We start from the raw sequence: 18135 nt of genomic DNA on the forward strand, positions 1-18135 counted from the left end.
GGGCTCGAACTCACAAACTGAGATCATGACCTGAGCCGAAATCATATATGTAACAGCTGGGCCATCAAGGCATCCTAATTTTGCAATATTTTATACAATGTATGGAGGGAAGGTGGTTCTTATATTCCTTAAATGGTAAAACGAAGGGATGGATTGCGCGATGTGCTTTTAAACTTGAAATTCTATAATCTTTACTAACATTGCCCATGTTAATATTGTATCCTTTCGTGTTTCTGTTAAATAACGATACCCTGTTTCTAAAACTTAAGAAAAATTCAAATTTAAGAACAAGATTCGTTCATTTAAGTGGGAGTAAAAAGCAAAATATTTGCTTCTGTCATTTGGTGACAGTTTCATCTCATTATAGAAAAAAACAAAGAAATTTTTTCTCAATCATAATATTTGCTTCTATCATTTGGTGACAGTTTGATCCCATGATAGAAGAAAGAAATAAAATTCCCTGTAAAGTATAGAAACTACAGAAGCTTCCTGTCCTATGCTACATACTCCAAAAAGAGGTACATAGCAGTTAATATAAGTTGAATAAGGAAATAACTGAATTTAGAATGACTCAGTAATCAGCTGAAAGGAATTTTACTCAGAATTATTTATCAGCTCTTAACTGGATGCACTGGACAATAATGTGGCTTCACTTAAACGTCCCTGGGAACATACAGAGCTACAGCAGAGGCAAAAGTGAGACCAGAAATGGAGGTGTGGTGGATGGGGTGGTGGTTTAAAATTCTCAGGTAACATTACATCTACCCAGCATTTTAAAGGAAATTATGGACATTACATGTAATACAGGAAAAACCATTACCCTCACAAAATTGCAATACTTGTAATTCTCCTCAATTTTACGAAAATCCAATAGTGTCTGAGGCTTATAGATACCACTGGATAAATATATACCAGATTTATCGATAATAAGAGATTTATTACTTTTCTAATGAAGTGAGTCTTACAATCCCAATTTTATACTAGAAAAAACTTAAAGGCTTGAGAAGTAATTTGACTGAAGTCTTACACTTGGAATTTGAATCCAGGTGTGTCTGTCTCCAAACTCCATACTCTTTAAGTGACAGTGCCTTGAAAACAGGTAAGGATTCTTATGTATAAAGCACTTATCTTACCTCTAAGTAATGCAGAGCCATTAAATACATGAGTAACAATCAACTGTACTCTAGTGAAACAGCAGTCATAAAAGAGATCAACACAGCAAAAAATATACTTACTCATTCCTGAGCATTCTCTATCACCATCCCATACATTAGAAACAGCATGTCCAGTCAGTAGGAGGTTAATTAAACTTTGGCTATTAATAAAAATTTAGAAGTAATTAAAATATGAATAAACTAGTTTTCAAATCAAATAATCCCTATGGTAAGGCATAAAGTAATGACTACTTACATTACACTATGTTGGTTAAGAAACAAAGTTAGAGCAAACCTTACATTTTTATTTTACACACTCAACTGAACAACAGCTTTGCTAAATGTATCACTATGTGTATCACCACATGGGTATCTATTGCGCTATACATTCAACTACACTTAACTTTATCCAACACGTCACCTTTTAGTGGACAAAAAAAGATGAGACTAATAATTTGCTTGATATTTATAATACTCTATAAATATAAACATAATTATTATTTTTTGTTTGATGGCTGATTTTTTTTTAACCTCTGAGGCAAAGATCTAAAGAGAAAGACTTATGTAATACAGTGGGTTAACTGTCATTGTTTCATTGATTTTAGTAGAAATATTAAGAACTCGGGTGTGTGTTGGGGGAGGATGTTTCAGAGAAAAATAAGGAGAAAATATTTCCCCCAAACAGGAAAGCATTTACAAATAGTTAAGGATATACTTATTTCTAAGTAAATTTCATCCATTAAAAAATTTCATAAGTGAAACATACAGCAGAATTTGTTAAAACACCCCTGTTGTCATCTTAAAAGAAAATTTTTGCCATAATAGATGCAATGCATACATAAACCTGAAGTGGAAAATAACATTTCATATATAAAGCAAATAATGCGTAAAGTACAAGGTTGCTCAAGTTTCTATACTTTATGCTGTCAACACTGACAGACAAAATTATCTGACTCAGGAGCGTTTTATCTTAAAGTCAAGTTCCTAAAAACCTAAGTCCGTGTAGGTAGGGAGATAACAGATTTTAGTTAATTACCTGCCATGTCCATATACAGGATCTATCAAAGGTTCATTTGAATCTTCAATTTCATTTTTTATGTTTTCAATGCCCTAAAGGAATCAAGAAATTCATTGGCTTATTTTAAAAACTAAAATTGAATATTACGGTAATTTAAAAACTGATCATTTTTTTACTATAAAAGAATAAAGAATAAAGCACAATTATTTAAGTAACTTTTCTCCCCCAAAGTTACTCAGATTTGATGTGGGGTGGGGAGGGGGACATTTGAGATGCTAATGGTAAGAAGTAGCTCCTCCAAGAATATCTTTTCTTTCATGGGCTGTATATCAAGAGTGCTGACGGACTCATGGGTAACAGATCTCATGTCAGCATGATGAGAGATAATGTTTAAGTTTCAGGAGGAAGGAGGAGAAAATTATTTAATCCAAAAGTTAATATTCACTTAATTCTAGGCTAAATAATACACCCGCTAAGGCATCTGATGTGTTTGCTTGGGCCATTTAAAAAACATAGGAAATTTAAATATACAAAAGGTGTAACTGGCATAAAAGAAAATAGAATTCTGATTTTGCATTTTCACAAACATCAGTAATTTTTTTTTTTTTTTTAATTTTTTTTTTTTTTTTGGGACAGAGAGAGAGACAGAGCATGAACGGGGGAGGGGCAGAGAGAGAGAGGGAGACACAGAATCGGAAACAGGCTCCAGGCTCCGAGCCATCAGCCCAGAGCCTGACGCGGGGCTCAAACTCACGGACCGCGAGATCGTGACCTGGCTGAAGTCGGACGCTTAACCGACTGTGCCACCCAGGCGCCCCACAAACATCAGTAATTTAAATGTACTGACAAAATACAATGTAAAACTAGGAGGGCAGGAATTTTCTTATTTTCTTAAAAACCAATTTTCTGATATTTTTTGATTCCTCACAAGGGCATCCAGATCGTCAAAGGTCTGGATAAGTCCAAGACCTGGGCATTTTAGCCTCATCAACTTGGAAAAGGCCAAGATAAACTGCCCTTCATTGTGCTACTCACCTAACTCTAACCACTGGTTCTATCAAATTACAGGCTATTTCTAAGGATTAAAGACATTCATCAACGATCCAAATACTGAATGACGGCCTAAATATTGTAGGAGAATACAAACAAGTATGAGGTCTTACACTTGCTTCCTTTTAAAAAACACACAGCAGCCCATGATAAAGCCAAAATGAGTACTATGAACAAGTGACATCATCACTGGTGAGGAAGGGGACATCATTTCAAAGACCAGCACAAAGAAGAACAATTAGACATGATGGGTTATTGGCTGTAGAGGGCAAGAGAGGAGGAGGTATCAAAAGTTTTGAGTATAAAACACCGGGGAAATAATGAACAGTCAAAGCTCAACTCCTACGAGCCCAGGCATCTTAGGTGCCACCCTCACGGCCACTCGGCACATCTCACCAACTACGAGATACTTTTGGTTCTTTCTCTTAAACATGCTCCTAAGATGTTTTTAAATTTCCAAATTTAGAACATGTTTCTCAACATGCTCCTTGTCTTTTCCATTTCCACAGTCTAGCTTACGTCTGCTCTAGCTTACGTTCGGCTATTCAGTGCCCACTTTTCTCACCTTCCTGACTCCAGCCTTCTACGCCATATACAGACTCTCTCCACACAACTCTTAGCTCCAGTTAAGGAATCTTATCAACAAAAAGATCTTGTTATTCCTGTATTCAAAATTTTTGTTCTAATTTTGGCCAGATGAAATCACAATTATTTTTTGCACGGAACATACAAGGGCCTTCACATTCTGAGCTTTTTTTATATAGATGCGCCGTCTCATCGTCCACAGTTGCCTTTCTGGTGTATAATATGCTGCAAGCTACGCTGAATTCCTTATAGTTCTCTGGGTGTCATACCCCGAACCCACATGCCTTTACTTGCTGTTTCCATGGCTTAGAAAATCTTCCCACAGCTTTTCCATCTAGAAAACTTTTCCTTATCCATCAAGACCCTACAACCACCACATGGTCCCTACCATATAAAATCTGTCCTTGAATTTACCGAAACAGAACCCCCAAACTCAGACATTTTCTGAGACATTTCTATTTTCCCCCTGTGCCTTGTACATGTAACAAATAAACACCAAAAACCACTGCCATAATGGAATTATTAAAAGCGTCAATTTATTTTTACAGTACTGAAGAGGAACCATTAAAAAAAATGTGTCTCTTATTATAATTCCAGTCCTTAGCATAGAGTCAATGCCCAATAAACATCTGTCCAATGAAAGAAATCTGCTATCAGACATGGTAAATCTAGCAGGATACTCAACTAACGTGCTGCTGGAGACAGGAGATTGGCACTTGGGGAAAAAAGTCAGGATAGGATGTATATACACTAGAATTAACCACATAAAAGTAAGTTGAGAAAACAAAATGCCCATAAAAGAAAAAGGATGTCTACTGACAAGGACCGAAAATTTTTAGAATATAAAAATGTAGAGGGAGAGAGAAAAGAAAATGAAGCTATCAAAAAAAAAAAAAGGGGGGGGAGGCCTCATGAAATAGTACAAAAAGAGAACTAGCACCATGATTTATCTGTAAGTTAGGAGAGGGACTAAGGGTCAGAAAGAGCTTCTAGAAGGTAGGAAGGGGTCAAATGCCAGATACTAGGATGAAAGAAAACAAAATTCAGAACTGAGTCCATTTCATAATTAGAAAATTATTGATTACCCCTGTACCAAAGAAGATCAGGGGTAAAAATAAGTATAAAAGTGCGTAGATACTGAGTGAGTGGTGAAGACAGAGAACTTGATAATTAGTAGCGGAAGAGATTTTTACTCAGATTTAGAAAAAGTATTGATTTACAAACAGTATCAAGAGTAAAATTACTCATCACAGCAGGAGAAACAGTCCTAAACTCAAACTAATAAAAGCCAGAAGAGGTAACTTCTTAAACAAACCTTGGTCAGTAACACAGAATACAAAAAAAGCAATACTCCAAATTTGTTTCCCCACATTGAATACTGGTCCAGGACAGCATCCTTTAATTCAGGTAAACTTCTGAATGATCTTTTTCTGGGGGGAAAAAAGAATTAAGTATTAGTACTATGATGAGAACGAGGACATTCACAAATGGGAAAATTTTTAAATCGCCTTATACATTAAACTGTGAACATACAAATGAGATTTCTGTAAGTGCCTCAAATTTTCAAATACGTATTTAGCCATAAAAGCAAAAGCTATTGCTGACAAACGTCCCTAAATATATACCATTAAAAAGAATGCCTATGTGGCAAGGAAACGCTTCATCACCTGGGTGACCTATCTGGCATCAATAAATTCCACAATAATTATACATATTTAAAGAATGGAGTGGCCCTCTCTAAAAGGCGTTCAAGAAAAAAGAAAACTTGACTCTGTAAAGGCTGAAGATGATTTAATAAATATCTCAATACCAAAGATAAGGTGAACATTTGTGGCCTCTTTTAAGAGAAATTAATGTCATATTGCAAATGCCACCAGTAATTCTATCAATGCGGCCATCCTTACCTTTCACATTAACACGTTTAATGCTCTAATGAAAATACGAGCACTTTTAACAAAAATCCTAGAAGGAATCTGGCAAATAAGAAATAATAATTCAAATATTTATCCTATTAGAAATCTTTGCATTCATTCAGGTCAGAGAAACATTAAGCTACAATGATTTTTTTGTTTTTTCATTCTAACGATGGAGAAGATTTTCACATTATGAAAAAGTGTATTTTGGTAGTTAGCTAATTTAGGAATCAGAGTAATTTAAGTAAACTTTTATAACTTATTATTTCAAAAACACTGCTAACAAACGAATCCTCAAGTATACAAATCTAAGTACCTTTCCATGGTATGAACAGACTTAAAATGGCAATGTGTCCACAAGGTAAGTATTTTAAATGTTCCAATGTTACTTACTGAATTAATGCATGAAATCGCTCAAAGCCAAGCTCTTCGACAGCCAAGGCAGCTATACATAAAAGACACTTTTCAGCACTCCACATGGCAAATAAATGACACAAGATACACACAGCAGGCTGTAAATACTTTCAAGCAATCAAAATTTTCCTGTTTCCTTACTCCCTTAAAATTCTCAGTTTATTTTCAACTTTACTGTAACATAAATTTATATTTCAACTTCTTAGTTACCATGATTCTAACTAAAATGGGTATGATACTGAGGATGTGAAAGGGGGATTAAATAATAAACCTTTACTTTCGATTCAGTTACACTAGGATAGTTTATAATATATGAAAAATTACTGACAGAGTGCTTCACACATCACTGGAATGTGTCCTGCACTTTTAAATATTCAATTCATAGATCCAAGAAAAAGAGCTAATCTTCCTCCTTCATAATATAAGATCTTTAGGTTAAATGTTTAATTGTTAAACAAATGTTATAAAAAGGCATAGCACTTTGAAACTACACAGGTTCAAAGACAGCTTTAAGTTTGTTTCCTCATTTACTTGTACAACTGTTGAGAAGTTTTCAGTAACTTATTTAGATTATGATTATTATTAACACAGCACAATTATAAATTAAAAAAAAAAACACCAAAGTAAATAAAAGACAGCATTTAAATCCAAGGTAATGTCTCTGCAGCACTTTAAGTGTCAGGCCCCTCTCCAAAAGCGCTACGGGTGTTACATCATTGAATCCTCTAACAACCCTGTTATCCCCATTTCACAGAAAAGGAACTGAGGCACAAAGAAGGAGCCTCCCTGGAGCAAAATGTAACTAACAACAGAGCTGAGATCTGAATCAAGCCAGTCTTGGCTCCCTCTACAAAGATACTCTCTTTAAAAATTTCATTACATGAATCAAAACGCCTACTCTATCACAATGCACAATTTCACAAAAATTTTATAAAGCAAATATTAGTACTTTTAAATATTAATTCTTACTAGAGAATGAGAGAAATGGATTTATTAGGAGTTCAAAATTAGGATTTTTGATTTATAATTTAAAATGTCTCATGAGGCCATCCTTTCAAAATCATTTTAATTTTCAAATGTTTCCAACAGTTTTTAAACATCTTCACAAGTCCAAATAGGTTAATTTCAGTGATTTTTTGATTTGTGGGGGAAACAAACTGAAATTGAACCTGAGCATTCACTACTGCAAACAAGGGTGCGTTACCAAAAGCCAAAACTACACACACCACACAAGCCAATGAAATTAATGTTTGTGCAGAATGTAATATTGACAAGAGGGAAAACAGTTCACATGTAAAATCTCAGGATAAAACAAAAATTCGGCCTAATCTTTTCCAAATTGTACTAACTGTTCTGCAGTGCTTGATCACTTAAATAATTTTACTGGATATACACTATGAAAGTAGACATAAAGATAGTAATTTAGAGAAAAGAGGCAAGCAAAATAAAAAGCTTAGCAGGCAGGATGGTGGAAAAATATAAAACACAAGAAAAAGAACATAGCTGGGAATAAAGGAAAGAACAGGTAAAACAGATTGTTATATGAAATATAAACTTTAAGTTTTTTTGCATTTGTCAACATCTATGGCAAATTCTCAAATTTTCAGTTAAAAAAACTTGTCATATTTTTACAGTACTAAAAACAGATTTAACACAAGGTTTTATTTCATGTCCACTCTTAAAATGAAGCAAGGGAAATTGGAAAACTACTAAAATATGTTTTTTGAAGAGGAATTAAATCTAATATGCCCACCTAAATCAGTTACTGAAGTACCAAAGTTAATACGTTATGAGGCTATTTAACCTAGAGCAATTTAACCTGTAACTACAGAAATGTACAGTATATCCCATAGAAAGCACATCGCATACCCCTAAAATACTAACGAGAAACATTACAAGAAAAGACCTTACTGTTTTCTTGCATATTAATATATAGATTGGCTTTAAGCAGATATTCTCTAAAACAACTTTTAATTAGTTCAACTATTCCTCTGTCAAAATTTTAATGTCCTAAATGCAACTATTAAACATGCTTCCATGCAACCCAGTAAAGCCTGGAAAATATCTTAAAACCAATCTTAAGATTTTTTTACTATCATCCTTGTGAACATTTTCTACTTGTTTTCTTCTACGGTCATCATCAATTCAAAAAGTATGTTGAATTCTTTTTGAAAGGCTAAGTTTGAAAGAACTGAACAGGAAAAGTCATTCAACAGTTCAAATTTTTAAAAACTGTTCCTGGCAAATGTCCTACTGTTAGAATTTGCAACTGTAACTGCAAAAGTAGGAGAAAGAAGATGCTGACACATCAGAGTCATTTCAGCCCATGGAGACAATAGTCCCTGAGGGATCATCCTACATGGAAATGAAGATGTACATCACAAGTAATCAAAATTTACTCTCTATAAATCACGTTTATAATTTCTTTAAAAACAGTTTCTGCAGAGATGATAGTTATTGGAATGCATCATAGGAAGAAAAAGTCACTTATTCAATATAAACACGTGGAGCTACCAATTATCAAAAGTCACATACTAGCAAGAGAATTCCTGAAAAGAAAAACAGAAAAGCAATTCTTTATTTAGCTTCAGTACTATCAGAAGTTTCCACTTTACTAGTTCATTCTGGCAGTTTTAAGGTCAATTAAATAAGAATTTTCAAAGGCTAAAATCCACAGGGTACATATTTTTATGAATAAGAATAGCTATTATTTAAAGAGAAATCTTCAATAATGAAAAACTTAAATGAAGGAATAATTAAAATCCTTACTTAAAACTACCTTAAAATAATGCGTATAGACTATATCGAGTAATATCCAAAAAGTTCAGGAGGAAAAGAAACAATATGTAACAAAGAACAATGTCCCCACCTTTGCTCTAAGAAACAACTAAAGGTATTTAAGAAATTTTCTGATGTCCCTAAAACCCCTTTTTTTCCATTACCAAAAAAACCCCACAATGCTAAGGCATCTAAAACTAAAGTATGTAGGATTATGTTCCTTAAATTTTCTAAATGACAGTTCTAAAGCTCAAAATTTCATCAAGCAGACATTAACTAAAACGTTCTTAAAAAGTTTAAGAGATGCATTTCCTTTCTTTTCTCCAAAAGTGACAACAAGGGAAACAGGCCCCATTGCCCTCTGGTAGCTCAAAGAATTGAAAGGGAAATGAAAAATACTAAGGCTCCTGAATTAAGCAGGGACTAAAAACGAGATGTGTTAGGAGATTTTACACCTTTTTTATTCCTTCAAAAACTTCAACAATTTTACTAAACCAAAGGTACAAGAAACTCCTTTGGGAAGTAAAAAATAGATCTTACCAGAATGCTCCACTTGGCAACTAGATTCTGCAGGACTCCCAGAAATGCCCGCAGTCTGCTCCTCCGTTGTCTTTCCTCTTAACCAGGAAACCAGGCAGAATGCTCCAGAGTTGTCACAACAGGCACTTTCTAAAATATCACATAAGGTATGACAAAGGAGTTCCTTCCGCTCTTCCTCTAAAAATAACCAAAGTACCAGTTATGATGGTTTTCTTTGAATAGAAGAAAAAAAATCCTGTCATGGGTAACAACAGTAAGAATGTTTTAATTTAATAATGAAAACCAACCATTTTAAGTGGATGGAGGATTCTTCCCCCAGCATAAATAGTCTTACATTTTGGAACAACAATGTGCTTGAGGGCTAAAGTGTCATTACTATTAAATATTGCCATTAATTAGAAAAAGAATCCTGAAAAAGTAAGAACTAAACCTTAGGAGAGAGAAGTTCCCTGCACTAACCCGATACTGATCGCTCCCCTTCCTTGGGCTGTGAAGGGAGCACTGAGGCCGTGAGGGTCCCTCTACTGCAGAACCAGGCACAATGTGAGGGCCTGCTGAGACTTCTAGTTTTTTCCTCATTTCTGAATTAGTCTAATGTCTTTGATCTCCTTGTCCCACAGGGGTAAGGCTTAGGAGATAACACACCATCAGCACACACAATACCAAATTCATTACATTAGCAGACGCCATCATGGTCATGTTGTATAATATAGAGGCTCCCCATGCTGTATTGCAGTGATTGGAGCATTAGACTTTTATAGACAGGAGCACAAATGGTCAATTTCTTCCGGAACCTTAGCCACCTCCTCTTTTCAAGCAGTATCACTCCCCAAAAGTAGTGCTGTTCCTGAAACTTTCAGGAACAGCAGGGGGAGATGGGTATAGGAGCTATGCAAAATTTTATACTATGGGGAGATTTCTATTTCTAATAGACTAGTAGTTCTTTAAAGGAGGAACTACGTCATTCACTTTCTAACCACCACCATCTTTACGTTTATGACAATGCTATATATTTTATCAATGTGCATATATTTCTGTACAAGAAATACTTCAAATTTTACCAGTAAAGCAGTGATGTTAATATTAAATAGTATCTCTTGGTTTCTTCTCTACAATTTATTTTGCATTTCAGCTAGTAAATAATATAAAAAAAAATACATGGGGGACACTTTAACTCTTAAATTCAGTAGATTCTATGGGTATAGTTTGGAATGAAACTGTTCTGCCCTTATACACAAAACTAGGATTATATAATATATCCTACATTCTTCAGAAGTTACTGTGAGGTTCACATAAGAGTGTTCACGTATTAAAGGGAAGACGGTAAACCGTCAAGCAGAATGCAAACGTTTTATTATTATCAGCTAGCACCATACAGCTCTCTGACCTAATCATACTGCAGAAGCTATGACAGCTTCATCTGCGATTTAATTCGGTTCTTTGCAGTATCTGCATTGTGTGAGGCACTATACTAAAAGCTGCGGGAATGCAAAGATAACTTTGAGTTCCTCCTCAGAGCTAAGTGAGATAAAACAAACACAAATGACCATCCCTTACAGGGTGCTATCATTTAACAGTTGAGAGAAATGCACCACTTTTTAGCGAGAGGCCAAGGGTTTATTTTCCCTTAGGTCTATTATCCTGTCTTATGCCTCTCAGGTAACCCAAACTTGGGAATATACACATTAAAATTTGAGGTCACTGTTCATGAAATTTTCTGAAACACTGAAAAAATAAAACTCAGGAAAAAAATACTCCATTTATAGTTTTTTTTAAGATAAATGGTTTCAGTTCAAGTACTGCCAATGGAAGCTGCCTAGATCATCTCTAAATTAGAAGGTGATGGAAAAGTTTATAGAAAGCCACTATCATACCTGGGCAATCCCTCCAAGAAGACTTCTCAGAAGAAAACAGGAGCTTCTTCAAAAGAAAGGCCTTTATACAATTAAAGCAATAATTATTAGAATCCATTATAAACAAGCCTTATTCTTTTTTTTTAATGGGAAAAAAAACCTAATGTATATCTCCTTTATGGTCTACTGAACAGTGTTATAAAATTTTCAGATAGTTTCCCTTCACATTCAACAGTAATTGAGCATACTATTCAGAATATACCACTATAAACTTGATTCTAGATCCCTAAAATTCTTCTTTCATAATATGTACTTTCCGGCAAATAGAACAACTGACTCAAAATAATAGACACATAACTGGAAAATTAAAGAAACTTACTGCTCATTCACAAAGTAAAGACCCCGGAAACAGGAACAAGTCTACATTTCTCTTAGACACCTTGGGGGAAAAGATGTCACAACACAAAACTGGTTCTGCTCTATTAGTTCTGATTTGTGATATGAGAATATCACTACAAGACTCATCATTTTAAGGAGCTCCTAACTTCCTGGTTTAATTCAAAAAGCTTTAAGATTCAAAAGAAAAAAACCAAGTTGATCTCTGACCTTTTCTTAAGTGAGCTGACTCTGTTACACTGATGACTTGATAGAAAGAAGATCAGTGTAGTGTTTCCTTCTCAAAGTGTAGTTCAAGGACCATTTCCATCCCAGTCACCTGACCTGTTTACTTAAAATGAAGACCCTTAGGCTCCACCTATTGGATCTGAATCTCCAGGGGGCAGATCCAAGAAAAAGGTTACTTGGACGCTTCTCACTTACTGTTTGAAAGTGGTAGTGTATTGGTAAGAGGACTGCTTTTAGTCAGACACATCTGGGTCTGAATCCTGGTTCCACTACTTTACTAAAAATAATAATAGCATAAACTTTAAAAGGCTGCAGTGAGGATTATATAGAGTAATCTATGTAATACACTTAGCACAGTACCTGGCACCTAATAAGCGATCATTTGAAAGTATTTTAACAAAAAATGAAGTAATATTCTGCAGTATCTTAAAGAAGTAAAATCTAAAACTACTACAATCAAGTGTTTCTGACTTTTTCCCAAAACGGCAATGACCATAAAATGGAGGACTATAACTACATTACAAAAGTTGGGAAAAGTGAGGTGGGATACCCACTGTTTTACCACTGATGTGATCACTGTCAGTATTTTGATATACTTCCTTCCAGTCTTTCTTTCATAACTGTCTTAATTTTTATTACAAGTGAGAAGCATAATGGGTATGTGATATTTCCCATTTTTCTGTTTTCCAACAGGATTCCTAACTATAATTCTTAATCACTACATACCTATCGAGCTGTCGAAATTTACTCAAACATTACTTCATGTTTAAACGTTATTGTACACTAGCCTTATAATTGTTTACTACTGTAAATACAAAAACTTCTTATTGAATACAATCTTTTCCATATTAAGGATTATCTCTTTAAGAAAGATGCACAGAAGTGCAATGATTTCATCAAAAAATATGCATTCTTACACTTCTGGTTCTAATGTAAATTTCCCTCCCTGAATCAAAGTACAAATGTACCACATAGCAATATGAGTGTGCCAGCACCATCCTACCCTTCTAGGCCCTGGTAATTATTTTATATTTAAAAATTAGGAAGGGTCAGCAATAGAATCTAGTTGTAGTTTTCTTTGTACTTTTTTGGATTCCTAGTGAGGTTGAACGTCCTGATTCTTTGGTTATCCATCATCAGTCCACCTGTTATGCCTGCACACACATCATTTCACCACTGGAGACTGAGTGGTTTTCTAACTGATTTGTACACATTCTTTGTAGAAGAAAGACAATATCCACTTATTGCTAATATTCGTTGCAAATCTTTTTTTGGTCCAAATCTTTTCCATCTTTCTCTTGGTGTTGGCAATACATTAGTTTTTCTGTGGTTCAGTATTATGCCAAGAACATATTTAGTATATGGTATCAGATGATCTAACTTCATTTTCCCCCTCAAACTGGCAACCAGTCTTAGCAGTGACATTTACTAAATTTCATTTTATTCCACCAGTGATCTGTAGTTCCTTCTTTATCACGGTATGTGATAAATTCTTGGTAAACTGCTATCTATAACATGGTCTACTCCTGTATTAGCCATCTGGTTCCACAATAAGCCTATTCTGGCAACAGGACCATGTTCTAATTTTTATAGTTTAAAGAAGTTTTACTATCTAGACTTGCTCATTTCCCTTCATTAGGCTAAATGGTTTAGTTTTGACTTTTACACTAAAAGTATTTTAAAAACCCCAAATTCCTCCTGATTGACAAGATTTATGTGACTATGAAACCAAATTATGACCTCAAAGATACAGGAGGGTTTTGAACACTACAATTATCCCTTGCAGAAACAGCTATCATTATGGAAATATACTGAATTTTATAAAACAGGAAACTCCTGTGGTACACCTTACACTTAACTACATTCGTAGACTTTTAGTAAAAACCCTGGGTGCTAATATGGCCTAGGAGGCCCTGGGTTAATATAATCTAATTTAAATACAGACAGAATAAGCAATCTTCAAATTCAGATGGTAAGATTTTGCTAGCAACCAAAATCCGTCCCCAGCATGACGGCATGATAACTCCAATACTAATTCACAGTTAAATTTTATTCTTTATATTCAGTAACTCCCAGACAATGTTCAAACATTCAAATTTTTCTTAATTTTTAAATAATTTTACTAACGCAAACAAAATCAATTTTAGCCCTTAAAGAAATAAAATAATGACTTATAAAGGGTATAATTTGGAATCAGTCATGAAAGGATTTTTTTCCTCCTTCAGAGAAAAAAATTTTTAATTTAATAATATGTAGTATAAGGCTTGAGAGACCAGTTTACTTCGCAGCTAACAGTTCAGGAATGTGTTCCTTATGTCCAATGAAAAAATATCACATTAAATATGTACTTTCAAAATGTGCTGATTAAAAAACAGAATAAATTCCAGTTTCTTTTATAATAGTTGTGAAGTTACACTGCTGGTCAGACATTGTAAGTATTATAGTAAACCAAAAATTCAATCTGTGGTTTTAAAAATGTAATGATTGTGGCAAACTGGCCCTTGAAATTCAAACAATAGAACATATCAAGATTCAAAATCGTATACGTATATTCAGATTAACACTACCTTGTGCAAAGAAAAACCTTTTTTTTTTTAATTTTGGAAATTCTGTTTGAAGTCTGTTATTACTAATTTTATTTTAAAAGCTGAAGCCATAGCCTAAAATTGTAAAGACAACTTATTTTTAAAATGTATACAGTTTTAGAGAATGAAAATATTCACTCATCGTCAACTTTTTAGGAAAATCACTTCTACAGAAAGAACAAATGAAAATAATATATTGCTATGATGTAGCTATCCCTAGTATAAAATGCTATTACTCAACAGGATCATTGTATTAGAAAGATGTCATTATCATTAATTCCTAATTTTCTGAAGGTCAGGGAACACCTATTCTGGTTTTTTTGATGTAAGATTGTCAAAAGGCTATTGCTGCATAACCTGCTGATGTTCTGAACTCATTTTTATTCTGGATATTCATAGCACTTTACAAGAATAAAAAGTTAAGAGATAACTGATCATGTCTCGTGACACAGATATTAGAAAACAAAAAATAAAGTATGAAACGTTTGAACATGTCCCTCTAAGGAGTTGGTAAAGTAGTCTATGTTACCTGAACAGGTGCAATAACAGCACAGGGGCCACCTTCAAACTGTTCTAATGCAGATCCCTCTGATTCACTAAACACAAACCCTAAAAATGAAAGCAAGTAGCAAAGATTAAAAATGTAATTCAAACAGCAGCCCAAAGAATCTTTAATGTACTTTGCTTTGAGAAAGACCACTTATTACAAAAGCAAAATATCTCCAAGTTAGGCACAGTGGTTCTTAACTTTTTGGGGTATCAAGGAATCCTTTGAAAAAAGATACAGAGCCTATGTTCCCACCCCTGTGCCACACACAAGTGCGCGCACACACACACACATTTTGCCCCAGGGAACCCTCTCAGTAGAATAAAGGAATAAAGTGTGGACCTCAGTAAAAGACCACTAAATTAAGTCATTTACTTGAAGAAAGACTAGATACACTATCTACAATTCAAACAATTTTTAGGACCTTTCTGTACAGAATCTTTTTCATTCCAATCTTTGAATCACATTCTATAAGCTAAAAATTAAATGGCATCATAGACAGTGTATGTGTCCACACTAGGTCTATCTCAATTTCAGTGCTATCCAACCAAGACTGACTGGGAACAACTAGTACAAGTTCATTACAGAGAGCACAGGGCCAGAAGTATGGAGGATTGTATTTGTATCACCTTCAGGAAATCATTTTGCCTCTGTAGATCTCTGTGTACTTATCTTTAAAATGATTGTTTCCAATTCCAACATGCTAAGAATGTGTAAGGTTTCACCTGTAGTTCAGTCATTCATCCAACAAACATGTGATGAACGTAAGATACTATACCAAGCATCTAGGATGTATGCATGAATGACAAAGTCCCCAGTCTGGAGGAGCCTACAGTACAGGTGAATACGGACATAGGAGCAAATAAATAATAAAGAACAAGTGAATGTTACAACAGAAGTATGAAGATAGCATTGTGGATATAGAGAGGAATGATTTACATGCCTGAGTCAAGTTGTAACAGGTGACTTTGAGGCTGATCTTGAATAGGAATTTGCAAGACACAAGGGTGGAGAATGACTCTGAGGTAAAGAAAACACCTTTATTAAAGGACAAAGGTTTGATAAGAGCAGGGCAAGTTTATGGGTCGGGGGAAATTTAGTGTAGCTTAAAGGTAGTATGGGGGTAGGTAAAGGAGATGGTAAATGGGAGGAGGGAAATCTGACAAGAGGTTAATACTGAGAAGAGCCAGACCATGACAAGTACTGATTAAATATGATCATACTGGATTTCTGTTTCTTTTTAAAAAGAATAGAATGGGGATAAGACTGTTTCAACAGCCATACAGAGATGGTGTGGACCTAATAAAACTGACATTAGTATGGATAGGAGGAACTATATCTAAACAGTATTTCCAAGGTAAAAGTTAAGATTTGATGTGTATGTGCAAGTGGGACAAAGACATTAGAGCAGATGCTGAAGTTTCTAGCTTGAGACATGAGGTGATAGCAAGTGAGATTAGAAATACTGTCAAGGATCCCATTTCATCCACCTCCTCTCTTCGAACCTTTCAATCCCTCTCTTTCAAACAGTACTTAAACCTGGATCTCACATATTTAAAAACAAAAAAATCCTCCTTAAGAATCCACCAAAAGCTCCTTATTTACTCGAGTTGAAAACTTCTAGTGACACAAAAACTGGCACACAGATGTTTACGGTTCCTTTATTCGTAACTGCTAATGGAAGAAACCAAGCTGTCCTTCAGTAAATGAATGGGTGGCTAAATGAACTGTGATACATCCAGACAACAAAGTATTTGTTGTATTTTATAATTTAGGGCACTGAAAACACTATGAAACCATAATAATGGAAAAAATCATTACATGTTTGTCCAAACCCAAAGAATGTACAACATCAAGAGTGATCTGTAAACTATGGACCATGGATGACAATGATATGTCAGTGTAGGTTTGTCAACTAGAACAAATATTCTACTGTGGTTGGGGGTAATGATAACAGGGAGGCTATGCATGTTGTGCGAGCAGGAGGTATATGAGAAATCTCTGTAGCTTCCCCATTTTGCTGTAACACTGCTCTAAAAAAGTGAAGTCTTGGGGCACCTGGGTGGCTCAGTTGGTTAATCATCTGACCCCGGCTCAGGTCATGATCTTACAGTTTGTGAGTCTGAGCCCCATATCGCGCTCTGTGCTGACAGCTCAAAGGCTGAAGCCTGCTTTGGATTCTGTGTCCCAATCTCTCTGCCTGTCCCCCACTCATGCTCCTCCGTCTCTGTCTCTCAAAAGTAAATAAACGTTAAAAAAAAGTTTTTAAAAAGTCCAAATTTAAAATATGCATTGGACCAGTAAAAAAATCCACCAAAAACTCCAATCACCACTCTCTCCAAGCCCACCCAGTTGTCTATGTGCACTGTCTCACTCTCTTTACCTCACAATTTATTCAACCCACAAAAATTTGGTTTTCAACCTATGACTGCACCAAATTCATTCTCACCAAGTTCATCAATTACCGGTACAGGCTGTTCCTCAAGTCTCTTCTTATTTACTCCCGAGAGAATCATCTGAAATGCTCACCAACAACTTCTGAAAAAGCCTTGCCCCTTAGCTTTACTGGTCCAATTTTGTTTCAATTTTTCTTTTTTGTTTCTTCTCAGTCTCCTTGGTCAGTTCCTCTTAAATGGTAATGTTCCTCATGTCTTGGCGTTAGGAGCTCTATTTTTTTCATTCCAGACATCCTCCTTGGGTAATTCATCTACTCCCAAGATTTCCATTACTGGTAGTATTCAGGGAATTTTCAGTTAGAGCCCAGATTAGAACTCCAGACATAGACAGAATCTCATTTCCTTACCATGGTCCTGTCTGATCTGCTTTCCACCTGAATCTCCTCTCTCATCCTTTGCCACTCTTCCTCTCAGATTTCAGGCAGGCTGAGCTTCTTCCAGGTCCTCAAATATCCCTATTCTCTCCGGTTTCTTACCCTTTGAACATACTGTTCCCTACACTGGAAACATTTGCTAACCCTTTCTCTGCCACTTGAAGGCAAGATTCTCTTGTTTCAAGGCCCCAAAACATGACTTCTATCTGTCCATTTCTATCCCATCTCGGTAGACCAGATCAAG

The 18135-nt window shown here is 35.1% G+C and overlaps 1 protein-coding gene across 4 annotated transcripts in view; it reads right to left on the minus strand.

Moving 5' to 3' along the window:
- The window catches only part of MINDY3 (MINDY lysine 48 deubiquitinase 3), a 95378-nt gene that overhangs the window by 68417 nt on the left and 8826 nt on the right, over window positions 1-18135 (minus strand). For 3 of the 4 annotated variants that reach the window (XM_027073512.2, XM_027073511.2, XM_027073514.2), the window contains exons 2-8: window positions 15044-15123; window positions 11327-11387; window positions 9453-9629; window positions 6114-6165; window positions 5123-5237; window positions 2191-2264; window positions 1236-1315 (exon numbers count right to left, since the gene is read on the minus strand). In XM_027073512.2, the coding sequence (XP_026929313.1) occupies window positions 1236-1315; window positions 2191-2264; window positions 5123-5237; window positions 6114-6165; window positions 9453-9629; window positions 11327-11387; window positions 15044-15123 (639 nt within the window). The remainder of the gene's footprint in view (window positions 1-1235; window positions 1316-2190; window positions 2265-5122; window positions 5238-6113; window positions 6166-9452; window positions 9630-11326; window positions 11388-15043; window positions 15124-18135) is intronic. The other variant, XM_053225339.1, reaches the window with a different exon arrangement.

This window comes from Acinonyx jubatus, chromosome B4 (assembly GCF_027475565.1).
Source record: "Acinonyx jubatus isolate Ajub_Pintada_27869175 chromosome B4, VMU_Ajub_asm_v1.0, whole genome shotgun sequence".
NCBI lineage: Eukaryota > Metazoa > Chordata > Mammalia > Carnivora > Felidae > Acinonyx > Acinonyx jubatus.